The 27,456-nt window shown below is 43.3% G+C and overlaps 1 protein-coding gene across 1 annotated transcript in view; it reads right to left on the bottom strand.

The window, feature by feature from the left end:
* The window catches only part of LOC119176291 (homeobox protein GHOX-7), an 83,508-nt gene extending 58,234 nt beyond the window's left edge, over positions 1 to 25,274 (bottom strand). Inside the window, exon 1 of the mRNA XM_037427499.2 lies at positions 24,905 to 25,274. Within this exon, the coding sequence (XP_037283396.2) occupies positions 24,905 to 25,208 (304 nt within the window). The 5' untranslated portion in view covers positions 25,209 to 25,274. The remainder of the gene's footprint in view (positions 1 to 24,904) is intronic.
* Between the last annotated feature and the right edge of the window lie 2,182 nt (positions 25,275 to 27,456).

Genomic DNA, 27,456 nt, shown 5'->3' with positions numbered 1-27,456 from the left:
GCCTCCCATTGCTGAATAATCCAGTGAAGTACAAGGGTTCAACAAAAGACATCATTAGAGCAAAAAAAAAAAAAAAAAAACTGGCGATGTTTGATCTGCAAGGAGTTTCGGAGCAACAGAATACCACATTCTGTATGGATTCAATGCGTCGAGTTCAAGGACTGGGCTCCTTAAGATTGCTTATAAGGGCCCACACAGTGAAGTTCAAGTATTTCTACTGAGGAAAGTGACAAAATGATTTTTTTCACACTGTTTCGTTTTGCCACACGCCGCGCCTCGCGTTTTGCCCCGCCGGTTAGGGCAAATGGAGACATCTGGAGCATTTTTATTCATTTTTAAAATAATGTTTTGAATGATGGCAACTTGGCAATATTAATAAAGTACATACCTACTACCAAAAGAAAAGTTTCTGCATTGATGTTTAATTGTAAGGAGTGAAATAAAATATTTATTCACTTTTTTAAAATTTGTGTAGCATTTTACCCCAAACTATACCTTCCATACAGTATATAAATGACTCGCCGTTACCACGGTGGAGAAGGGCCGCTAGGTGGCTTAGTGGTTAGCGTCGCGCGTTGAGGAGTGCGAGGTCACTGGTTTGACGCACCGTTGGACCACTTTTCCTTCTCGTTTGTTCTGTGCAGTCTGTTAGTAAATACTTTAAAACGTCATATCCATGACGAAAATACGTCACTGAGCCGTAGTAAACCCTGCATAAAACACTTCCGTGCTAATATTGATTGGATGACTGGCACAACCAAAGCATGTCTGTATATACAAGTAGTTGCGCATAGAAGGCGCGCGTGACAGGCACATATTAATGAACGCCTGTGTAGGAGCAACGTGGTCGCATGACTGCTGTTGCCGTTTTATGGCTGTTGTAGCATCTTAGTGAAAAAACGTACGTGAGAAAATGTGAGTGTGATTTCGTTATATTTAATGTGCGCCGTTAAGCGCTGCATCGACGGTAACCGCATGTTCGCCACGCAGACTGCTAACGAGGATAACTTCAGCACAGGGAATAAATTCCAGCTGCCCCAAGCCAATACTACAAAGCACGTCTAATCTGATGCCAAGATAGAGAAAGAGAAATATAAAAGAAAGAAAGAAAAAATTACGCAAAAGCAAAGGAAGAGGAGCCGTCAGCCTTCTTTGGTCTGTTGGCGGAGATCCGCAACCTGATAGCCAGGCAACGCCAACGTATTTGTTCTTTGTACTTGCTGCAGATACTGTCAACCGCCTTTAGCCGGCACGTCGTCCAACGGAAAAACTAGAGCCAACGCTGGCCTAGTCGCGATAGCCCCGTCAGGAGGAGTTGAACTACGACTTCCGTTCCCATAAATCGACATCTTGATCACGAGACCGTATATCATACCGCAGAGGAAACCATGTAGCAAATCACTTTGTTTTTCGCTTAGTCGCTCTCTTTCTTCCTTCATAGTCGCCGTTGATTTGCGGCACGTATCGAGAATCATGACATCGGGTTCGAGCTTGCCGACCGTTGAAAATGAAGTGTACTAAAGTAAAAAGGAAAGGCATTCCAATAACGCCACGGGGCATACGGAGCTGCGGAAAAGGATGCTTCAACTCTTACAACTTCTTCCTGCTGCTTCAGAGACAAGAGTGTATACCGGGCATCATTTTTAAAACGCTCTGAAGAAACCCTGGCGAACAACACTAACACACATGCCCACGCACGCACACACGTATACGCAGAACACTAAAATAAGCACGCACACACGCTATAACGCCAACATAAGTACACCCACGCACAAACGTAAAAAAAAGGGCAGGTCGGCCATTGAGACCGTTCCGACTCAACGATACTCGCACGCACCTTGCCTTCCTGTGCGCCCACGGGCATATATAGTTGCGGGGCGAACAAGTCTATCGGCGGCGTCTGCCGCATTAATGCACGCGCACTGGCCGCTGCGGGTCGCGCAATCTGCCGCGATGCCTTGTGTCGGCGCTTTCAATTTATCGGCATTACAGGGAGCGCGCCCCGCATAAGCTGCTTCGGCGCGCTTGTCAAGCGGCCGATAGCGGAGCGGCGGTAAAGGCCGCCACAGCGCGATGCCGCGGTGGGTGTGCTTTATCTTGCTCTATTGCTTCTACTCCGTAGCAGGGGTGGAACGAAGATTCAACGCTCCTCGCTCGAGCCGTCCGCGCTCTGAGAGGGGCCTGTGTGGAGGCCGCGCTTGGCGAGCCACGCCGATTCATCCTGCCTCCAATCTCGGCATCGCAATTGGCTGTCGTATACACGAAACGTTTAATTTCAGCTTGAACGTGCGCGAATCCATAGCAGCCACCGAACTACGCCAAGTTGAAACAGTGCTGCCATTTCCTGCGTCTGTTATTTCTTTTCCGCCCTTCCAATGAATCATGCAGCAAGCATCACGCTTAGATAATTTCTCACTGTATAACACCGAGCATCCACAACAAGAACCACCGCACGTTTAGCTTAATGGTAATTCCTTTGATTCATTTAGCCCCACCGCGGTGGTCTAGTGGCTAAGGTACTCGGCTGCTGACCCGCAGGTCGCGGGTTCGAATCCCGGCGGCGGCGGCTGCATTTCCGATGGAGGCGGAAATGTCGTAGGCCCGTGTGCTCAGATTTGGGTGCACGTTAAAGAACCCCAGGTGGTCAAAATTTCCGGAGCCCTCCACTACGGCGTCTCTCATAATCATATGGTGGTTTTGGGACGTTAAACCCCACAAATCATTTGATTCATTTATTCTATTAACATTCTCTTGAAAAAGAGGCTCACTGTCTGCAAGGCTATAAAGCTAATTCTCAGTACTTGTAGAGGTCTTGGCGGAGACGAAATGGGAATTAACTATACCTCAGCAATAGCGCTCTCCACACTCACCTGCTGCTGCATAAGTAACGCTTTCGACTGGCATTCCCGATTTTACTGCCATGACCCTTTAGCGAAAAACAAGAAGTGAGTTGAAAATGCAGGAATGCCAACTACACTTCCTTGATTTCTCTGCGCCCCGCCGCGGTGGTCTAGTGGCTGAGGTACTCGGCTGCTGACCCGCAAGTCGCGGGTTCGAATCCCGGCTGCGGCGGCTGCATTTCCGATGGAAGCGGAAACGTTGTAGGCCCGTGTGCTCAGATTTGGGTGCACGTTAAAGAACCCCAGGTGGTCAAAATTTCCGGAGCCCTCCACTACGGCGTCTCTCATAATCATATGGTGGTTTTGGGACGTTAAACCCCACAAATCATTTGATTCATTTATTCTATTAACATTCTCTTGAAAAAGAGGCTCACTGTCTGCAAGGCTATAAAGCTAATTCTCAGTACTTGTAGAGGTCTTGGCGGAGACGAAATGGGAATTAACTATACCTCAGCAATAGCGCTCTCCACACTCACCTGCTGCTGCATAAGTAACGCTTTCGACTGGCATTCCCGATTTTACTGCCATGACCCTTTAGAGAAAAACAAGAAGTGAGTTGAAAATGCAGGAATGCCAACTACACTTCCTTGATTTCTCTGCGCCCCGCCGCGGTGGTCTAGTGGCTGAGGTACTCGGCTGCTGACCCGCAAGTCGCGGGTTCGAATCCCGGCTGCGGCGGCTGCATTTCCGATGGAAGCGGAAACGTTGTAGGCCCGTGTGCTCAGATTTGGGTGCACGTTTACGGTGGTTGAAATTTCCGGAGCCCTCCACTAGGGCATCTCTCAATATCATATGGTGGTTTTGGGACGTTAAACCCCACGTATCAATCAATTGATTTCTCTGCCTCTGTGCACTTGGGGAGAGAGATGGTGGAACAAGAGAGAGAAAAGCGTAAAAGTTCAATCGCAAAAGCCCTCTTGGGAATTTCGTGGGCCGATGTGGATTCGGGCCTGGCAGCTATGGATTCGCGCACTTATATATATATATATATATATATATATATATATATATATATATATATATATATATATATATATATATATATATATATATATATATATATATATATATATGACGTATCAAGTGATGGTTAGTAGAGGCAGAGAAGGAAGAAGTGCAGAACGGAATAAACATGGCGCATGAGCCAGGCCACGTCGCCCATTAATCAGCGTCACACGAGCCGACAGGATGAAGACCTCCCAGCCACATCATCAGTGTCTCATCGTCGACACAGTTCTCCACAAGACGCCCTGACCATACATCGACTACGGAATCATCTCGTGGCCTTACACAGCGACCAGCACCATGGCAGCACCATCGGACGACCTTCCCATCCCCAAGTACACCGGAGAAGCGGACGATGGACCTGTACAGGACTGGTTCGACCTGTTCGAGCACCACGCAACCGCTGCATCATGGTCGGAACGGGAAATGATCACCAACTTCACTGACTACATCTCCGGTGAGGCATTCAAGTTTTACCTGACACACATATTCGAAAACGACGAATCATGGCAAAAGATCAGGGAAAAGATGATTGCCCGTTTTAATGACTACGACAAGGACTTCCTCATTACCGACCATCTGCATACAACCACACTCGACCGTCACAGACCACGCTTATTTCTCAAGAAACGTGGCGTTCCACCAAGTTTCTCTTCACGAAAGTTAGCATTTCCAAAGTCGTGGCACCAACATACGACACGAGACGTCGTTCACCCTACTTATGCCTTTCATCCTTCGTCTCGCTTACATGGTCCACCACCTGGTTTTCTACGACGCAGCTCTTCAAAGGCTCCTAACGGTCACTATTCGTGTCATAAGGACGCCTTGTTCATGGTAGACCAGCTGACACATGGGCAAAATACCAAACAACGCCAAGATGACTCAAAGAGTGAAAATCAGTCTTCACGCATTGCAGCAGCTTACTCCCCATCTCGCAGACTTAGCCCGCCTCCTGGTTTTCCATCGCTTGGCTCTTTCATCGCTCACAATGTCCATCTCACATCTAGCACGCTCACAATGGTCGAGATAGAGCTGCGGAGCTCGGACGATGCTACGCCAAGCCCTGAACTTACCACCCAGATTCATGCGCCAGAACAGCTCGCATCGTTAGTTGCACAGAAAGAGGGCCATTCACAACTCAAACCTTACCGAACTACCCCTGTTGCAATGTTGCCGTCCAGTGCGCAGCCAGGAAAAACTCCAAACACAGAAGGCTCAGACGCATCGAACGTCGCATGCTACCAGGCGCAAGAACCACTCATAGTGAGCCGCGAAGAAGAAGCCCCTGATGAACTATCTGTCAACTCTGAATTTTTTTTGTCACAAGAGTTCATTTCCACGGCACCGCAGACTTGCCAAAAATTGCAATTTCAACCTGGTGATGCGACGTCACATGTGGTACCCTCATGCAGTGGTCACCAATCCAAAAATCGAACAAATTCAGAAGTGCATGATACATCAAGCCTTGTACACAGTTGTCTTTCGGAAGCGCCCTTAATGAACCCCGTCACCGAAGCCTCTGAAGAGCATGCTAGCAATGATGACGCATCGCCAACTATGCCCGACAAGCAAGACACTAGTTCACCATTCATCAGCTGTCTACAGGACGCGTCAAACACCGAACGAAATGAATGCCCCATTCCGGAACGGGTGCCACTACAGCCATCTCCTGAGCAGCACCAGCAAAGCAAGCAAAACGAAGTTCACAAACTCAGAAAACAACGAGAGAGACAGCAACGAGGGCATCGACGAACGCCAAATTCAATGGAAGCGCGTTCACCAGTTGAAGAACATCGAAAAATAAGATCTCCAAACCAACAAGGCGTCAGACACTTTCGGACAAAGAAAAGTCGCCAGAAACGCTCCCAGCGCCTGCTATTCCGCCGACTGCAACACCACAGGAAGTGCCGAGAAAGACGCGGAAGCACTGCTTGCAAACCGCAAGCACTCAGGCACTCCATCACAGTCTGTCGAGAAGCACGCAAGCAAGAAGCATCGGGATTGCACCATTCACGGCGAAAAATACAACCCCGACGACATCCGAGCTGCCGATGCAACAAGGCGTTTCAACCTTGGTCAGCCCGAACAAGAGTTCTAGCAGTACTGTCAGTATCCACGTGTATCCCACTCTGTCCGCAACGCAACAGTCAGCCTCGCCCACCAGAGTTGTTATAGAGTTCACCGGACTGCTCCCTCGGGCTTGAAGATTTAAAGCGACTGTGGAACTCTGTCGGGACGTGAAACTGCGAATTTGGACATTGTCTGTTTATTGGCTTCTTCAATTTTTTGTAGGTTATAAACGGTGCCATCTTTCGGGGGGAGGGGGAATCGTGTGACGTATCAAGTGATGGTTAGTATAGGCAGAGAAGGAAGAAGTGCAGAACGGAATAAACATGGCGTATGAGCCAGGCCACGTCGCCCATTAATCATAGCGTCACACATATATATATATATATATATATATATATATATATATATATATATATATATATATATATATATATATATATATATATTTATATATATATATATATATATATATATATATATATATATATATATATATATATATATATATATATATATATATATATATATAATCTTCTGCAAAAGCGACGAAGTCAACTGTTTGAGCTGTGATAAAATGACGGTGGTTATATTATATATTCCACGCCAGAAGCAAGCCTGCACTTTCAGAACACCCGTTAAGCGCCGTGACGAGAATCAGAACATGAACCATTTTGAAGTTGCTCTGAGATCCTGGAGTATATATATATATATATATATATATATATATATATGTGTGTGTGTAGGTAGAGCCGACACGAGCAGAGCGTCGTCGAAGAGGAAAAGAAGCGCTGGAGAAAACGCTTACATAAAATAGGGGGCGCATGGCTAGTGAGGTAGAGTACATGACACGTAGCAAGTGACTATTGAAGAAAAGGAATGCTTTCGACGCACGCGTGTGTGGTAAGTGGGAAACTTACACGTACTGAAGCTGCCGGTTAGCATCAGGACATAAACAAGCAGACGCTATCTCGCACCGCAGAATATGGGTTGACAACATGTGAAAAAAAACAAGGTGACATTGCGACATTTATAGACGTATGTTGACTACCATGAAATATCATGACCTTCTGAAAATGCTTTCACGATCTTACAATATATATTTCATGTTGTATTCCTTCATTCTCAGCCTATAGCAGGATCTTTGACGAATCTTCAGAAATGACAATTGTGTAAAGTTCACACTGGTGTAACTGGCTCCTCAATTCAATTTCTTTTAAATTCATGAGTGAATCAGAAGTTATGAATGTCCTGCAGACAGAATAAAATTATCTGGAGAGAGGAGGAGGAGAGGGGGAAACGAAGGACCGGGTGGTTAGCCAGTTCTCAGATGAGCAATAAAAGTGCAGAACGCACAGTGTGGCCTGGAAGTCGAAATGGAGGCGAGGTGGTGCGATGGAATCCGGGTGACATGTCTCATGTGCGTTATTAAAGCATCGACACGAATGTAGGTTGAGATAGAGTGTTCCCACGCGATGGCGACAGTCACTGTGCAGGATGCACATCTCAAAAGCTCGAGGCATATTTTCAATGTTAAAGCCTGCGTTGACTGGAAGCCGCGTACGTTTGTTATTCGGGCCTTGTCCAGCACACGTAGGCTGTAGCGCAAGAATCCGAGCAAAAGTGCAGCATACAGTTGAAGCATCGCTCGTACAGATGCACCCCACAATTTTTCCGCAAGAAACCATAGGACGAGGGTGATCCTGGTGAGTTTCTTTTTGTAAGTGAGCGATGTGAGGGCTTCACGATAAGTCACGATTAATTATTACTCCCGATAAACGGTAGTTCTTTCCATAGCTGATCGTGCGACCATTGATTCTGATGACGTATTGGGTCGTTTCCTCGCGCGTAAGTGCAACCAGTGAGCATTTCTCATACGACAGCTCCAGTCCCCTTCCTTGAAGGTAGGTTGACGTCAGTGTAACCACTCTCTGGAGAGAAGTTGTGGCTTCACTGAAATTGGAGACTTCACCAGAATTGAAGTATAAGGAAGCGGATACTTTTTACACAAACGATAATAACAATAAAAAACAAAACGGAAACATCGAAGTCCTTTAAAAAAATAATGTCAGTCACTTATAGCTTTGTTTGTCACAAATGCGACGACTGTTGTATGTAGGCATCGTAATGTTATTATGACTTTTGGCGTCAAAAAGAGCGTATTCTGCATTCCGTTCTCATTTGTATCAAGGAAGCGGAAGTAGACAGGGCAGAAAGGCGGAAATGTGGCAGCAGGAATGAATGTGACAGAGCACTAGGTAACTGGCATAATAGTGTCAACTGCAACGCGCCGCGTTGCTTATATTACTGCACTTATTGCACGCCTGCTCGCGCAGATGAAAAGCGTAAGGCCTCTTTTATGCGCTCATTTATTTTGTGCTTCGGTGTGGAATGCGCACGGCCACGGTCCATTGCGTTCGCCTGGACACTTGAAAGTTTGTTGTGTTTAGCGGTGGAAAGTTATTAACCGCGAGGATTCTGGTGGTAAGTTCGCAGCGTGTTGTCATATATTCTCACATAATCGTGGAGATTATTTTTTCTAGCTCAATTGTTATGCGTGTAAATGTGTGGTAAGTAGACGGTGTACTCAGTTATATATAGACGAAGCTTTCTTAGGAGAGAGAAAGCCGTGTGTTCAAAGACGTGATGCGTCGTCATGAAGACGTCGTGCTATCGGCACTCCGAGAGTTATCTACTCTATGGCGCTACCGCATATATGAGAAGTTTAAAACATTCAAAACAAAAGTGACAACCCATTCTGCTCCCTGAAGATGAATGACCACCGAAGCTGCTCGGCTTACAACGCACAGGTGACACAAATATTTCGAGCCATATACATAGCCGACCAGACAACCCACAACTGAACCCGACATGCCTGCCCAAACAGTTTTCTTTTGAATTAAGCGTATGCTCCTTCAATGTCTTCTGTTCGAGCAGCCTGCGTCTCTTTGCGGCGTCGTCCTGTCTGGCTTGCCGCATCCGGTTGGCATTTGGAGGCGTTCGCCGCCCGTGCGTTCCCTTCTTCATTTTTTGGTGCATCAGTGATAGCGGGGATGGTCCGATTTTCTTCGATACACAAGTTCTTAATCACTAAGAAACAGAATGCCTAATACAGCCACTATAAAAAAAAAAAAGTCCCGGGTTCCCCTGTCTCAAACTGGTTGCGAAGAGAAGCGCAGCGTATAGGGTAGGAAAGGGTTACGATTCCTAATTGTTCTATAATAATAATAATAATATATATATATATATATATATATATATATATATATATATATATATATATATATATATATATATATATATATATATATATATATATATATATATATATATATATATATATACCACTATTCCCGTACGTTGGTGCATCATTTATTTGTCACATGATAAATTTATTGTGCTCCACTTTAGCTCGTAAATACGCCTTACAGGTGATCTTGCCGTGCTTCGCGACATCTTGCCTCTCCCCGTCCCGCTACTGTGTAAAAACTGAATTGATGGTTTCATGAATCGTTTCTATTCTATTCCACTAAGAATGGAGCAAATATCCCTTAACGCATACGTGCAGTTTCAGGCAAGCCTTCAAACGCCACGCAAGTTCGAGCGACGAGCGGAGACATTTATAGGTGAGCTCCTGTTGATCGAACGGAATCTTTGACAGTGTTCCAAAAACTTGAAAAGACGAATTACGCGTTTTACTTGGATCTTCAGCATGAACAACCTTCTTCTGTATTGACATGTTTTAGAGGAGAAATCAGTGCCTTTATTGGCGCCAGGTATACTGGTTTTGACAAATAAAATTAAGAATGCAAAAAAAATTTGAAGACTTCTAAAAGCTCAAGAAAACGTTAAATATTCAAGGCCTTAATGGAAATTATAGGAGAACCCGGATCGTCATTTCGCAGTCTTATATTAACTCCCCCTCCCATTCCCAATCCTAATTTACATAAAGTATCTATAAAATATAGGCTTTACACATTTAGCTTTTGCCTATTTTGATCATATATAGGAGCAAGATTTCCCTGAATCTATTTTAGGGACGATCGTCTTTCTTGTGATACTTCAACGCAGAAAGTTTGATTTGTTTGTCTTTCCGTTGGTGTGTGTGCCACGCGATTCAACTGCCCGGTCAATGTTTAAGCACTTCCCCAACGCCCAGCAATCTTGATCTGGTTGCTGCAATCATACTTGTGAGGATTGTCAACCAAAAAGTGATAATTACGCATATTTGAGGTAAACATCAACACATGAGTATTAGGTGTTACATTATATATTTTCTAAATGCATGGATACTTAATTCTAAAGACCGTAGTGCTTGTTACACTATGCTGAGAATGCGACCCTATGAACGAAAAATCAAATGTTTCCTACGCTTCACTAAAACGAAAAGGTGCTGTTACCTACCAGTGGCTCTGCGTTCTAAGAAACTTTATTTTCTTTAAAGTATTGCCACATGGCGCCCGATTCTCGCGTAGCCCCTATAGTGTGGCTGCATATTCACCGATCTTCTTGCGCAGAACGTCCAATAAACGTTTTATTGTCTCTTCAGACAGAAGATCATCATCTTTCGACGACTTTTGCCAGCGAAGCAAGCAGACATGCGGCCATTTCTTGAGTGTTTGCTCACAGATCTTAAATGTAGCATTATGGCTACATTGTTACATTGCACATTTTTGTACACTATACTGAGATTCTGCGAAGTACATGTTTCCAAATGGGCCTATATGTTTTTTTTTTTTCGAACGTCAAGCAATTGCCAGCGTGTGACGTGATCGTGTGCGTCCCAATAGCTATCCGCTCTCTTCGTATCCTGCAGTGGAATTGCCCCGCCGCGGTGGTTTAGAGGCTAAGGTACTCGGCTACTGACCCGCAGGTCGCGGGTTCGCATCCCGGCTGCAGCGGCTGCATTTCCGATGGAGGCGGAAATGTTGTAGGCCCGTGTGCTCAGATTTGGGTGCACGTTAAAGAACCCCATGTGGTCGAAATTTCCGGAGCCCTCCACTACGGCGTCTCTCATAATCATATGGTAGTTTTGGGACGTTAAACCCCACATATCAATCAATCAATCTGCAGTGGAATTTTTGTCCTGGAAGCTACGCATTTAATTTTAGTTGAGGACAGGATACATAGAAATTTAATCCAAAACGAAAATACATTTGAAGGGCAAAAGTGTTTTAATTACTCATAAATCTTGCATTCTCCTGTATTCATTGTACGCAAGGCATTATGACGGTGTACCACATGCTTGATTTCGCACATGGGGTATATTCAGCAGTAGTTTAAACCAATACCGTAAAGACGTGCATGAGCATGCCTGTCGTTTCTACACAGAATGCAGAAATATCACATTTGAGTTGTACGGCCTAATATGTGTGTATTGGTGCTCTTAACCTATCCAGGTAAACACTTCACGTTTGAGCCACACAAAATGACCTGACTGTGTCCTGCACATCGTGCGACATTTAGTGTTCTAACGCGACTTCATGCTTAACGCCTGACTTTTTCATGGCTTGAACTTTAGGACTTTTTGTGGAGTGAACGTTGGTGTTTTTAAGTGACTGGACTTCGTGCTTATGTATTTTTTTTTCTTGGCTTGACTGAAATACTGAGGACGAACGGATACATGACTTTACGTGCGGTATTCTGAAATTCACGTGAATCATAGTTAAGAACAGCGCAAAACTCGCTCAACTGTCAGTGCTATACTCACGTGAATCATGCCATAGACCTTCTCTATTCTGAATTATCTGTGAAAACAAGAGCTGGTGATATGTAAAGACATCAATATGTATCTGCTCAACACCGTGTAGTAGTAAAACAGAGAGGCTATGCATGAGCCATCTGTACAAGAAAAATGCATCAGGATTTCCTTGGACGAGTTCGTACATCGCACACTCAAGGTGAGTAGTTGACAAGTGCTGGTCGTGTGCATGGAATATTATTTTCACGCAACGTCAGCGTTACACTGACACCCAGTGGCCGCTGAAGCCTTTACGCAGTACACAGTCCCTCCGCATGATTGCGGCTGCGTGGCCTTCCGGATGGGGTTGCTCTGCATCGGCACGCAACAACTGTTGCCAATGGCATGCAGCACGCGGCACGTGCAATGCATACAGCGTGCCTTCTATAAGCGTGCCGTTTTTTTTTTCATATACTTTTCTCTGTAAATGGTCTCTATTGCGCTGTCATGTTATGCTGTATTCTTCTTCGATATACATATTGCGTACTTGGGGAGTGAGTTTTTCATACTTTCAGAGGCCGTAGTCACCATTGCGTCAGTAACAGCTACCGCCAAACCAACAAATAAAAGCTTCGTTCGCAAAACAGCGGCGTTTTCCACTTTGCTTAGGTGTTAGCGATGCGTTAGCGCAACACTGCAATCGTTATAGTCTTTTTTTTTTATTCTGTAAGCGCGTGGAGAACGCGCAGCGTCTTTCGAAAACGCAATAGATCGCTTTCAGATTTGGTTGCAGAACTTGCAAAACCGCTGCCTCTATAGCTTCAAGCATGTCGGTATTTAATGTCGGGCAATGGCAGACCAACTGACCTCAGACTAATTAACAAACCGAGGTTGATTGACTGAAACTTTTCACCCTCTCAAAAGCACTGGGATGTATGAGCGTATGTGGCGTCCCGTACAACCCGGTTACAAGTTGCTGGAGACTGGCAGGAGTACGATTTTGAGGCAACCCAAAATGAATTTTTTCGTTTCAATTGCGTGCTCTATTAACGCTCTCCACACATCAGAGCCAGACAACACGTATAAACTATTTTACTTTTATAAGTTGTCATCACCCAGCATCTCCAAGCCTGCAGCCCCACCACAATGAACATGAACCCGACAAGTCAGCACATTTCACTGAGTTTGTGAAATTGACATTCTGCATGCAACCTGAATCGCTGGATTGGCTGTCAGAGCCTCTAGAAAACAATTCACTCATCGTTATGTACATGACCCACGTGTGACTCGCAGCAAACTGACAGCGTATGTCACGATTAACAGTTTTCCCGTGACGTCAGAGTTGTGTTGACACGCCCCTAGAAACCATCCTTTCGATACCGAAACCAAAAATTTTGTTCTGAGGTACAGGTATTAAAATATATTAAGTGCATTCCCAAGCACTTCGACTTTGTATTTAGGGTTCTTGGCACCTGTGTTTTGATTCAGAGCAACTACTCGAAAGTAATTAAAGTTCATGCCAGTACTCCATCAAAAAAAAAATCTCCTTAGGCGACCACTTCAAATCGCGTATAAGACTTTTTCGTGCAGTAGCTACTTTTAGACAAAAGTGGAGAGGGGGGTTTGAGGGGGAACAATTGGAATCGTTAGGATAGCTAAAAAGTTGCGCTAGTGATGTGTAACGGAAGTAAGAGATTTAAATGACTCAAAGATCAGACCTCAGTGGTTAAAGTAGCCATCACTGCGCCACTGTGACAATAAGCTCATGCTGAAAATTCACTAGTATTACGACTACGATCAAAAAACAATATCGGTGTTATTTCAAGGACATCACATAAAAAAAACTATCCATATGCACTGAATTCTTGACAATATTTACATGTTGCGACTTCTGGAGATACGCGTAAGACTGTAAATGTAATTCACACGGGCTTCATGAGAGAAACAAAATGTTTTCGAGAGATTTTTCAGAACACAGCCTTCTCTCGTATAAGGTAAAAAAAATGCAAAAGGCTTAGTTTAGATATATCCAGAGTTTCTTTCGCAGTTTTATTGCTCGCGGAACTGTTGTTTTATGGCAAAATAAAAAACAAATTTAGCTTTATTTTTTTTCTTCACCCGAATCATACAGCTACACTAAGCTTTTTTATTTGTTTGTTTTTTCAGTGCGTTCATGTTTCAAAATGTTTTGTATGTATCCGTTGGTCAGTTGATTGGTTCCCAGAAGTGTGACTCAATCCACCGCGGGGAACACGTATCGTGCGGCAGTAAAATTTTTCTTCTTTCTTTTTTGTAAATGGGTTGGAAACTCCTGGTGAAGAATCTTTTAGAATACAGTCATTTATTCATGAATTATTAACCTATACCAAGCAGACAATGCGTAAAATTTAGATTGATACAGGAAACTAGTGTGCTCCAAACCCGCCAATTCTTCTCATACCTTTACCAAAAAAAAAATGCCCATATAGTGCGAGTGACATTGCGAGAGTTACAGAAGTGTAGAAGTATACCAAAAAAAGCTTGACTTCAAAATTCGTCTTCGCGATCTCGCTTCTGTAATTACTTTAAAGCAACAAATCAATGCCCAGTTTACGGTGAAATGACCCGGATATATATGGTAAGAAGCAACTTTATGCGCACTGGCATCCCATGCTGTTTTCTCGTTCTTACATTTCTTTCCCTTTTCCTCTTAGCTTTATTTTATTTTTTTACGAAGGCCAAAGCTCGCAAAAGCAAACGCTTAGGTGAAGTAAATGGACACAAAAAGTTCCATTAGGCACACAGCAGCTAAGTTTTCCCATAAAGCTGTATAATTAGCCATTGACTCGCATCTGAAAAGTCCGTGAAAATTGTTGCGAAGAAAATTGTTAAAAAAAGAAATACTTCAAAAACACGTTTGCACGTTGGGGCTTTGTCGTCACAGCAACTAAACAGGTGAGTTAAAATTAGATCACTTTGTCTCTGCACTTGTGGCTTGCCTCGTTGTGCTGTAATACTTTGAGGTAACTTAGATGAACTTGTTGCTGCAGGTGGTGCATAACTTTGAGAAAAAAAAAAAACTAGACGCCTAAGCACCACCAGTAGAAGGAAGAAGCACGAGAGGCTACATCTTTTTCTGGCGCTTCTTTATGCTGGTGCACACAGGCATCCAAGTTTTTTGTCAACACAACAAAATTTTTGAAGGTCACAATAGAACAACATGGAACAATTATGTACCTGTGTCTCTCACGTGGGTGTGTTGTAAAATATTCTAATATATAGTGCCAACAAATATTCCGCATTTTTTGTAACAAAATGAATTATTATGCCCCTTTCAGGACGGATTCAGCAGAGCCCAATCCACTGTAGCACATTTGGCCGAAACAATGCATGACTCGTGTTTTACTGTATACATGCTTGTATGCAAACTAATGCTAAATGCATCAATTTTTCAAAACATTTCGACCGAGTTTCACCTCACGAACTGCACTATTTGTGAGAGTGTTCTCAATTGGATCGCAGCTTATCTGAGCAATCACGAACAAGCAGTTAGAGTAGAATACGCTATGACGAAAAACCGGGACGTGTATTCAAGAGTGCCTCAAGGATCCGTCTTCGGGCCAGTTGTCTTCCTTTTGTACATGAATAATATTTTAACATACAGTGGTCCAACCTCCTGTAAAAAATTAGCTATTTGAAGTTGACTGCATACTGTCTGGTATCATAAAGCGAAGATCAACTTAAAATCAATCAGTGCCTAAAAACTTCAAGTTCATTTTATTGCAAATGCAGTATAGAAATTAACTTAAAAGTCCACTTATTCGCACAGAAGCAATAAAAAGTACGTGCTTTCGCTTACATATATTGGTGATAAGATGCAGGAGAAAGTATGTATACTTGGGCGTAACATAACAGGTATATTGAGCGGACGTCCCCTTGTCGAAAACATTTGCCAGTCAGCATATCAAAAGTTGTGCTTCCTGCGAAGGAAAACAAGGAAAACAAGGTTGCTTGTCTGTACAAGGAGTATGTGTTCCTGAGATTGAAATGTGCTATCGTTGTGTGAAGCACACATCAAAAGGTCTCAAAAATGTCAGCTCGCTTTATCTGCTCCAAATAGAGGAGAAGGAATTTCGTAACTGGAATGTTAAAAGTATGTAAATTAGACTCACTGTAATTAGATAGGCAGAAACAGCGATTGAAGCTGCTTTTTCAGGTAACATGAAAAGGTGAAAATAAACAAGGAGGATTATCTGACACGCCGTCACAAAAGGTTTCCAAGAACAGCATGCACTACATTCACACAACCAGTACTGGCTCGAACAGACTTATCCCACTCCTCCTTCTCTGATGCTATTAAAATGTGGAATGCATTACCGAATGTTGATGTTCCAAAGATACTTCGAGTGATCTTGAGGTTGGTCTGGATGCGCATTTTGCTCAAACTGTATAGCTTATCAGTGCTTCTGTGCCTAACGGTGTTTTTTTTACAAGCGTGATATAAGTCAAATATTATGCAGCAAATGCCATGAGAACGTTGAAAAGTGTATGCAGCCGTGTTTCTTATACAAGTGTGCTATATGGTTCAAATGTGGTTTCACAAACGCTCATCACATGTTTATTATTGTACAACTGAATTCCACATCCTTGCTGGAATGACCCTCAAGTGAGGGTTAGCAGTATGATTAAATAAATAAATAAATAAATAAATAAATAAATAAATAAATAAATAAATAAATAAATAAATAAATAAATAAATAAATAAATAAATAAATAAATGTTGGTTCCTTTTTGGTGTGCCAACGTACCGACAAGAACGCGTGGACCAAGGGCCTATAACTATAGGATGTTATTTCAGGAGCGATTAGACCACCTATATTTTGGGTAATCACCCAAGATATCGTACAGATATGGACAGGGATGGACTGCATACGCCAAAAATACAGACAGCAGTGTTTCATCGAACAGGGATGGACTGTATACACCAAAAACACAGAGAACAATATTCTTGCACGCTGTGTTGGTGTTGCATTCCGTCCCTACGCGTATACAATAAAAAGCGCGATTAGCCAAGATGCAACACCAACTAGCCTCTAGAGCTGCTTTTATGACCCCCTAAATGTATGTGCGTGTGCGTGTGTTTGTGTGCGCGTATATATGTGCGCAAACTGCGGAGTTGTTGGTGGTATATATGCAGAATGAACCCCCCCCCCCTTCTTCCCCAGCCTTCCTTTGGTTACGATAATGGCGCGGACCGTCCGTCGAGTGTGTTTGGTGATACCTGCAGGACAATTGAGCCGCTAAGGCGAACGAAAATATTTTTGAATTTGGGTCTCCTGGTTATCAACAGCTGTTTGATCGGTCCCCTTCTGAATAATATGCTCCCCGCAGCACTCGCGCACAGCTCCTAAAGCCTGTTTGATTCTCGCGCGTTGCACGCACCGAAGTTTAGAAGCGACATCGTGGAAGTGTGACAAAAATATAATGTAAGTTAGTTTTTCCTAATATTGTGTCTAACAAAAAAAACTCGCCCTTAAATTTACTTTCCTTCAACTAAAATATAAGACACTTGACTTGGCGGCTCAGTTGTACCGAATGCAAAGAAGATGCGGACGAATAGGAGAACGTGATTGAAAAATCGGGAGAGCTGTGAGTACGTAGACACAAACTGAATGTGATGGCCCTCAATGATATGACCCGCTACAAAATTGAACACTCCGTGATCACTCGGGTCTTTACATGCGCCGAGGCATTGCTTGCTCTACTTTAACAGTGTAGCGGCTCTCTATTCAGAATAAATGGCTCCGCAGTTTCTAATCAAGCGGTGCTATACTATAAAACAGAGCAACAAGCATCGCGTCTTCGCCGAAGCTGAGCAAGGTATACACTCTTGACAATCACCCATGAACTGTGTTATTATTAAAGCTGCATTCACATGCATGTATGACAGTTATTATCAGAATGTATACTGCCGAATACGCATATATCCGCGGCTTTCACCTAGGCGAGCATTGGCCGTGCTATTGCGAACCCTCATAAGAAAATGTAGCGTATCTGGCGGCAATATTTAGAATACCATCGTTTGCGAACAGTGTGCGCAACATTTTGTGAGCAAATCCGCGCAGTCAAAAGACACTCAGAGTGTATAATTAACTTTGAGCAGAATTTTAGCTGTTAATATTGGTATGAATTTGAATGGGAAAAATCGAAACGTAAGAAAACATACAAATTCAAAAGATATATAGCGATCATATTTGATGTTTTCAAAACTGCAGTACTTATCTATCTAACATATAATGTACTCAGTGCACACGACAAGTTATGCCGACTGCCGGTAAAAGTCCGCCTATATATATATCACTCTTTTTCTCTTTCATGGACATTTCCTTCACCGCCGTGCTGCGCGTATACCTTCATGCGTAAATTAGCTTTGCCAGTCAATTTCGTCACACTCCTCGACTGTATAGTACCAGGCAAAATCACATTCGTCGTTATGGCAAGCACACATGAAGCTAACCTTAGGCAAAGCGTCTTCTTTCCACAAATAATTTACGATGATAATGCCAGTATATATGTTTTTAATGTTTTGTTGGACAGGCTAAAGTCTCAATAAGTTCAAACAGTATGAACAGTCGCTACTGACAAACAGAAGCTGCTTTATTGAATAGTTATGGAAAAGGGTCCGTTGACTATTACAATTCGAGCAGTGGTTTATGGTACTGGTTGGCATGTGCATACGGAGTGAAAGCTCAAGAAAGGAATAGGTTTATTTTTGTCAATTACGAGATAGGTTCCGCACGTTAATGAAACAGGGCAATTGAACGACGTAACACCCGCATTTAATGCGTCTGTTATTTCAGGTGACATCATCAGGCTACATGGCATCAGCTTATGTTTATGCCACATCATACAGTTGTCAACTTTAGTATATAGTTCAAGATGAAAACAAAAAAGAGAAAGATTGATAAGCATATTTTGAAAGAATATGGTTGCTGGAAAAAACGTTTCGAGAAAGGCACTTGTTTTTGTTATGTCCTATTGTCAAAACTTTGGTTCTATACCAGAATTTATTACTTAGAAACTGTTGATCCCTGCAGACCACCACTTTCATGCCAGAAAGAAAAGAAAAAAAGAGGCGTGTGAAAAGCGCTTTGTTTATTGAAGACATTGTTGCCGCGATGCGAATAATGCCCGTTGCCATACACAGCTCTCACTAACGTAGTGTATTGTCTTTCACATCATGTTATCATTTGCAGATGAATAATTTCGTGGCTAAAAAGCAGCAAACGTGTTCAGTAAATTGTGGCACAGTATTTTCAAGCACATCTTCAGATTTGGCTTAAAGTCGTTGCACACGATATATGACTTTGCGTGTTTTTTTCAGATAGCTGTCACCATCATGGCGTCATCGGCTGACACAAAGAGTTATATAGTATTTATTTCCTCGCATTTTACGCCCGGATATTCAAGCTACCCTTCCGACATGCATGAGTCATCGCAGTGTGGAGTTCTAAGCTGCGTTTTATAACTGTGGGGTTCTTCCAAGCTTGTTAAAGATTTAAAAAAAATGTCGAACATTTCATCCTTTCTTTCAATCTGGTTTGTGTGGCTCATAATCGAACCCACGGAAAATAAGAAGAACATAGCCGTATCAATTTGAAATATTGAGACTTTCTTTAAAAACAGGCATCATGGATACTATACTAAAAGTGTATTTGTAAAGAACGTTATAGCTTTTTGCTCTTCCTGTGGAGCAATGAAACTGAAATATTTTTCGCCCTCTTACTAACTACGATTTTTTTGTAAGTTTGTACTGCATTTACTTTTTGCTTTTTTATTCATGAGAGGTGTTCAGCTATGGAATCACTTTGTTATGAATTCAACTATATTTATTATTTTTTTGTGCTGGAAATTCACATACTGAATAACGACAGATGATTTTTCCTCGTGGATGGGCGTATAACTAAACGCATCTAATTTCCGTTTCACACGACAAGCAAATATTCCATGCACATAGAAAGTTCACAGGTACAACCACAAGTATACTTGCCTATTGTGCTAATTTTTATTGTCATTGCACACATGAGCATACTTATATGCCCATTTTAAAGTGTAGAAGCACACTCATCATTAGGTTGTGCACGCACATGCAGTGTTACATTATTGGGCGTCACCAACGCTCTCATATGAGTTCCAAAGTACTCAGCATCTACGGATCACAGGACACTCGCTTATATCAAAGTATAACCGTCACATGCCTTCGTTTATACGTATGTTTGTGTCCTTCGCAGAGGGTGAATAGCGCAAGCCTGATATTGTGATATTTAGTGGTGCGTTTCTCACATAAACATGTGCAGGAGGTGTAATCATTTTCAGGCTCTTTCGTGCATTTATACTCATGTGGATAACTGTGGATAACTTCCTATAATGTTGCTTTACTCACTTCGTTGCCCTTTATTACTCGCATGCAGAAATGAGTGAAGGTTCGTGATATTTCACATCCTCTTGTGCTTTTCAGTATTATGAATCTTTAATATACGTTTTCTTAGTTCTGTTATCCAATGAAGACACGTAGCCACCGCCAACGAAGATGCTAGCCTATTCCATGAAACATGTAAAAAAATATACCTTGGCCATTCCAGGCCTATTATCAGGCACGGAAAACTGCTTTTACGCTAACGTGCAGATATTGCCAGTTGGAGCAACTGCTACCAATAGTACTTCAATGATATGCTTAGCAGAGGCAATCAGGCCTTGGCAAGCAACTCTTACAAGCTAAGCGGGATTTCCGAATTCGGTTCCTGATGTGAGTACTATAGTTGAACATGTATAGTGCCAATATGAAATAAAATGCATTGACGTGTGTGTTTGCCAAAGATAACAGCTTCGCGTTCTAGTTTTGTCACAGCACGAAGCATGTCGTGATGTATGCATGTCTATGCGTTGAGATAAGGGTAATTGATAATTAAGTGACGAAATACGCATTTCAAACAAATGTGCATCAACTATGAGATGCAATTGACCGGGTCCGCTTCCGTGAGTTACTCTATGATAAGGAAAATTAACCTTAATAATACCAATAATATTTGTTGGAGTTTAACGTCCCAAAACCACCATGTCATTTTGAGAGAAGCCGTAGTTGGAGGCTCCGGAAATTTCGACCACCTGGGGTTATTTAACGTGTACCTAATCTAAGCACACGTACCTCAAGCGCTTTCACCTCTATCGAAAATGCGGCCGCCGCGGCCAGGATTCGATCCCGCGACCTGGTGGTCAGCAGTCCTGCCTCATGACCGCTAGATCACCGTGGCGGGTAAGGAGAAGGAACCTTCGCTACCCAACCCCTGTCATCAATTCAGGTTGGCCTCGTAGGAAGACCAATCTCGCTCTTTCATCGGAAGCACTTTCTATGTAGGATGTCCACGAAGGCCCACGCGCATTTGGACGGTTGCGCTCATGAAAATAAAGTGTAAAATGACAGACAGGTTTTGTTGTCTTATCCTGTACCCCTTTCATATATAATGCGAGTTCTCAATTGAGCTGCTACACGCAGTCATTCAGCCCACCATGAATTTCATCAAAGTGAAAAGCTGGGCTAGTCGTCCACAGCGCAGTTTGTTTTCACGAAAAATTAATTGTACACTCGTTTTCCGTTATGCGCTTAGCAGGCTCATTCGCCCTATCTTGAAACTTGACCATGCATTGAATTCTCTGCGTACGAAAAGATAAGATAACTGGTTCATCAAATCAAATGTGTTAATGCTCATGGAATTCTTTGGCTCAATAAATTCTCTCGATAAATCTTTCTGAAACTTCGTATGATCATGCAGCCTATGGCACCCACAGACGACAATAGATTTCGATTTTATTGATTAGAACCTACGTGGGACCCGGGGTAGACGTCTTCAATATTTATAACGTGACGGTGTCTGGTGCAGGAATCTGAAGATGTCGTCGCCATCCGCCTTTGCTGCTTTTCGCGTGTTTTTCACTTACCAAGCGTTCATGCCGCGGTAACAGTATATACATATAGTATTTTCGGGACTGGGCAATTGTACTTTGCTAATACGCGGAAAATTTCTTTCCTGTTTAGTGTCCTTTTAACATTGTAGTGGAAAGTGTCCTGATGGCTAACGCAGGACAGTTGCATCAGAGTATAGTACATCGGTCAGCTTTATTACAGCTACCGAAACTGTTTCACCACACTGGCAAACGCGACACCTAATTTTTTTGGTGTATATACGCGAACCCATATATATATATATATATATATATATATATATATATATATATATATATATATATATATATATATATATATATATATATATATATATATATATATATATATATATATATATATATACAGGATGCCCCAGCTATTTTTAGCCAGTGCTTCAAAATATGCCGACTCGCAAATACGACCGCGACCAAATGCATGTTGCTGACCGTTAACTGAAGTTAGACTATTTTTTGTGTTCCAATATATTGTTTAATAAATTCTGTGTAACTTACTTTTGAAGGAACGAAGATGGATAAAAAAATTTCGCTGAGAAGGTTGTAGATAAGTTTGCAATACGTCCGAATAGACAGGGTCGAACTTTATATCTGTTAATTATAATTGTTTTATCTACTGACGCCCACGAAATGCAAAAACTACCACGTGACAAACCCGCTCGCCCGCCAGTGCACACGATGACTCTAGTGCTCCCTAATGTTTCATGTACGAACGACCATGGCATTTGCCCGTTTGCGCTGTATCGACAGGGCCGCAACGATGGTGGTGGCTTTACGATGAACGCATCTCGCTATCGGCCACAAAAGCGATTTACCACTGTGACTGCAAGCTTATTGCTGTCATGAACCAGTGCGAGCGAAGCGTATTGATTGATTGATTGATTTGTGGGGTTTAACGTCCCAAAACCACCACATGATTATGAGAGACGCCGTAGTGGAGGGCTCCGGAAATTTCGACCACCTGGGGTTCTTTAACGTGTGCCCAAATCTGAGCACACGGGCCTACAACATTTCCGCCTCCATCGGAAATGCGAGCGAAGCGTCTCGTTGTACACGGAACGTTAGGGAGCACCAGAATCACGGCACGGCTAGGCGCGTCAGTGGGTTTGTTGCGCGGTATTTTTTTTTTTGTTGCTAATCGCGGGCATTTGTAATTAGCAGAAAAAACATAATAATTAACAGATATAAACTTCAAAACTGTCTAATCTATCGGAACTGTCTAATCTATCTATCCACAACCTATCTGCAACTTTCTCAGTGAATGTTTTATCTATCTCCGTTCCTTGAAAAGTTAGTTAATTAAACAGATCTAATTAAAGAATATTTTAGAACACAAAAATAGTCTGAATTAATTCAGGCAACGGTCAGAAGCATGAATTTGGTCGCGTCGTAATTGCGTGTGTTGGCATATTTTTAAACTCTGGCTGAAGATAGCTGGGGTACCATGTGTGTGTGTCTATATATATATATATATATATATATATATATATATATATATATATATATATATATATATATATATATATATATATATATTTATATATATATATATATATATATATATATATGATGGTTGATATCTTACAGATATACAGATGTCAGCTATTGCGACAACTTATAATTTCTTTTGTTCTAAAATTTACACTCTCTTTGCATAGTTTTTATTACCGCAGATGTCCAGAGATTCGCGCCTATAGTTTATGCCAGTATTGGTATTGATAACTGCGAATAATAGTTAAATTGATGATTGCGTCACTGTTTTTGTTGTACGGAGTGGTATTCGGTTTATCCAACCAGCAGTGAAAATAGCGACCACATTTTGCATTCCGAGGCGACGAAAGTCGATGCAGCGTCACAACCCCGTAGAACTATATACGTTTTCCTGCCTTGCATGCACCGCGTAAAGAGATCAAAGTCATCGTAGGCGGTGGTGGAAGCCGATAAGCTGTCGCGTTTAGAAAAGCTTTTTGTTTCTTTTTTGACAGACTAAAGCGACATGTAACGGGAAACGAAGTAGTCACCTTTTGTACAGAACGTCGACATTGTTGAAAAAACTCTTTGGAATCTGTACGTACAATAATCAGTTTAGTAGTTCCTTGGCGCTATATATACGTATTTGTAGCACATGCTCGGCACCAATGAAACGCAATCAGCCACATGAACCAATCTCATTCGGTTACAGCACTCGTCTGCTGACTCGAAAGTTGCGGGTTCGATCCCAGCCACAGCGGACCCATTGCGATGGTGGCGAAACGCTATAGAGGCCTGGAAAATGTCAGCTCACATTTGACACCATCAGATGGTCGGAAGTTCGGGAGCCTTGCCCCATAACGGGAGTGTGGGAGGTAAAACGCAAGATGATATTAAAACTCGTTGTTGAAAGAATAGCTGTTTACCGTATACAGTTTATGTAACTTAAATTAACGTTTTCTAATTACCAAGCATAGTGGACCGATGATTGAGGCTCTGTTTTCTGGTCAAACCTCAATCAGCAGTCATTTATTTTGACCGATACATGAAAAGCAGCAGTGCTGTATGGCGCCCCATGCGTCCGAAAGGAGTCCGTCTATACAGTGTTAATTGTATTCGTTTGAGCTCAGCCGGCCTCGAAACATGTGTGCTCTGCACGCGTTGTGAGGGCATTTTACGCATGTTAACATGAAATGGCACTAGGAAAATATCATATGAAATAACATAACACCAAGAAATAACGATACTGTGAAGCTGCTTTGTATTGTGTGCTTTCACGTGTCACTATGTAGTTGACCATGAATTGCGTTATTATTGTGATCTAGAAGTGTATCTGTATTCAGTGTTGAAATTTTGTATTCCCCCCCCCCCTAATGCCCTTTGGCGCTGTGGGTACTATGATAAATAAATAAATGGTCATCCCAAGTAACAAACGCCAGTGGTGCATTTGTCTGTAATACATGCTATCAGTATACGTGTAAATCTATAAGGACGCGTATTTCCTATATCACACTGACGAAATTCAAGGGAGGCCACAGCGCCTGCCATAGCCAAGTTACAGTTTTTGCGATGACGTTCCAGACAGCCAGCCGTTTAAGAGCCTGTTTCGTAGGTGCCAATGCTACTGAACTAGCATCGGTAAATCGGTAGGATAAGCGTCGAGAGCAGCGGGTTGTTTCGGTTTCATCGTGCGCATGGAGCAGAGCGGCAGCCGACTGGCCATTCGAAAAGCAGCACTCGTCACATCGTTAACCGCGGATTCCAATGAACTAAAAGGTTGACTCACTGGGCAGTGTGTGGTGTGGCGCCAGACCGAACCAGGAGGGCCCGCAGGGCTGCGTGCCGCCGGCCCAGCCAAAGTGACCGCCGGTCGCCGGCGTGTGCAGGAACGAGAAGCCCGGGTCGCGCGGCGGCGCGTGCAGGATGGTGGCGGCGAAGGCCGGTGCCGTGAACCTGAGCTGTCCGCTGGGCCGGGTGTCGGCCAGCAGAGAGGCGACCGAGAAGGGCGAAGGCTTGGTTGGTGTGGCCGCCCGGGTCTCGGGCGACGCGGGTTCGGGGGGCCCTCCTGGCGTGGGACCCGGCGAAGACATGTCACCGGTGTCTTCGGCGTTGCTCCTCCATGTCGGCTACTGCTTGGTCTGCTACACAACTTGGCGCGAGCCGGCCGCTGCCCGACTGGTGACTCCCCCCGCCTCGGGGCTGTCTCCCCAGCGGGGCGCCCCGCCGCGCTCATTGGCTCGGCGCGTCCCTGCTCGCGAGGGGGACCGCCGAAAGCGTGCCGGCCCGCTTCCACGCCTTCGTCGCGTTCTCCCGCACCGCCCGCCGCCACATCTTACCACGGCTGTCACGCGCCTTCTTGGCTGTGGACACAGTCTGCTGACGCCTGCCTTCACTGCGAGCGGCGCGTCTGCGCTGACTGCACAAGCACGTCACATGGCCTCCTCGAAGAGCACGTTTATTCAAATATTTGCGCGCAACGTCGCAGTACAGTGTAAGTTCTCGAATAGGAAACATTCCAGTTGTTGGTCGCAACAAGACATATAACTCAAGTACCACCATGCTATGTGGCATTCAAGCGTAGCACCCTTATCTTCCTGTATAATAGCTCGCTATGGCATTGTTCTCCTGTCCAAACCTGCGTGACTGAAGATGCAAATGCGTGTTTGACCCCCATAACATTTCTTAGTGTTCAGATTCACAAAATTCAACAAATTGTCAAATAAAGCAGATATTTTCATATTCCAATTGCTCTCACTCACCTCACGCCGCCGACATGTCAAGTAGATGTTTACATTCAGCAAACTAGGCAGGTGTTCCCAGAGTTTGCTATTATTCAGCCATATGTAACGTCATTCGTTCATACGACACTTCTAAAAATGGTGTGATACTTTTTTAGGGGCGAAGGTCCTTATGGTCTAGGCTTGTCCGTTGGCGGTGGCGTTTTGTGGCGTAGCCACCGCTGACGATGATGCTGATGGCGATGTAGAACACACGCGATCCAGACCACACATTCTCTTTCTGCCATCACGGTAGAGCATTCGCAAGGTACCCACTATATGCCGTGACGATGATGCTGATGACGACGATGATGGTGGACATTGACTGGCTTTCAGCAAACGATGCATTTCGTATGACTGGAAGCAACCAAAAACCACCAGGGGCACGTGTCCGGAACTCGTCTTTGTCAACTTCAGGCTGGATCCGATACCACAAAGCAGTACCCTAATAATGAATGTAAAAGGACATTCACAACTCGACACAATATATTATAGTTTTCTTATTCATTTATCAAGTACGTAAAAAGAAAGGCATGTCCACGAAGTGAATGATGATGAGTGGGCGAAGCAGTGAGAAAGTTCGGTGTTACCGTAAATCACCCATGAATAACCGCACATAAAAGTACATGAGTGCCAAGCGGTGTACAGTCAGATGTGCCTTTCTGTTTACGTACTTCATAACTGGATAAGAAAACTATATTGCGTGAACAGATTTTCGTTTCGTTTATCATCACCATCCATCTCCCGTGTTTTCTCTTTTTTTCCCACTCTTTATCTTTCTCTCTATTTAATTCACAACTGATGGTGGCTGACATACATCAATCGTGTTCGCAATACATGAAACAACAGTCTTCAGATCAGCGGGTCTCGTGGTTATGTCGTATGTGGCTCGCCGACGCCTTCGTGACTATAATTAATCTGCCTGGAATCAAATAAATCACTAGAACCTTTTCATTTGGAAAATGAAAGTTATCAGAGACGACCACGCAGCAGTACACGGTGTAGTGTTTTATATTATCACCGACGATCCCTATATATGCGTAAGTTTCGATTAACTCTAGTATATGAAACGCGTATGACCATTGCAAGTCAATTTCTCCCCGCAAAGATAGTGCCGATTCGGGTGGCTTCTTAATTCAAGAGAGTTTATAGTTACTGTCGTGCAATGATTCTGTGAGGTCAAAGAAACGTGTGGGCCACTTGTTACGGTAAGTGATTTTGCTGTTGCAACATCACCTGCTATACTATGCATCGAGACAATTAACTGTTTTCTGCCACTTCCATGGCTTGGAGTATCATTCACGAACACTTTTGCTAACCAAGTCAATTTGGCAGCTATTACTACTTGTGATCACTATGGCAGCGAGAAACCATTGCCTACGTCCTTTTTCATTGTCTTCGCAGCTCCCAGAGAAAACAATTCTCTACAAATTAACTCGCTTCGTTAGATCAATTGTTTTTTTCTTTCACCCTGCTTCTTTTTTTTACGCCTTTAATTTCATAAACATAGATTTACGCTCTAGACATTCCACATAGTTCACAATCTAACGTTAATAATTTG

This window comes from Rhipicephalus microplus, chromosome X (assembly GCF_043290135.1).
Source record: "Rhipicephalus microplus isolate Deutch F79 chromosome X, USDA_Rmic, whole genome shotgun sequence".
In the NCBI taxonomy this organism is placed as follows: domain Eukaryota; kingdom Metazoa; phylum Arthropoda; class Arachnida; order Ixodida; family Ixodidae; genus Rhipicephalus; species Rhipicephalus microplus.
Note: the sequence above shows the minus strand (reverse complement) of the source record. Positions and strands in the feature narration are given on the sequence as shown.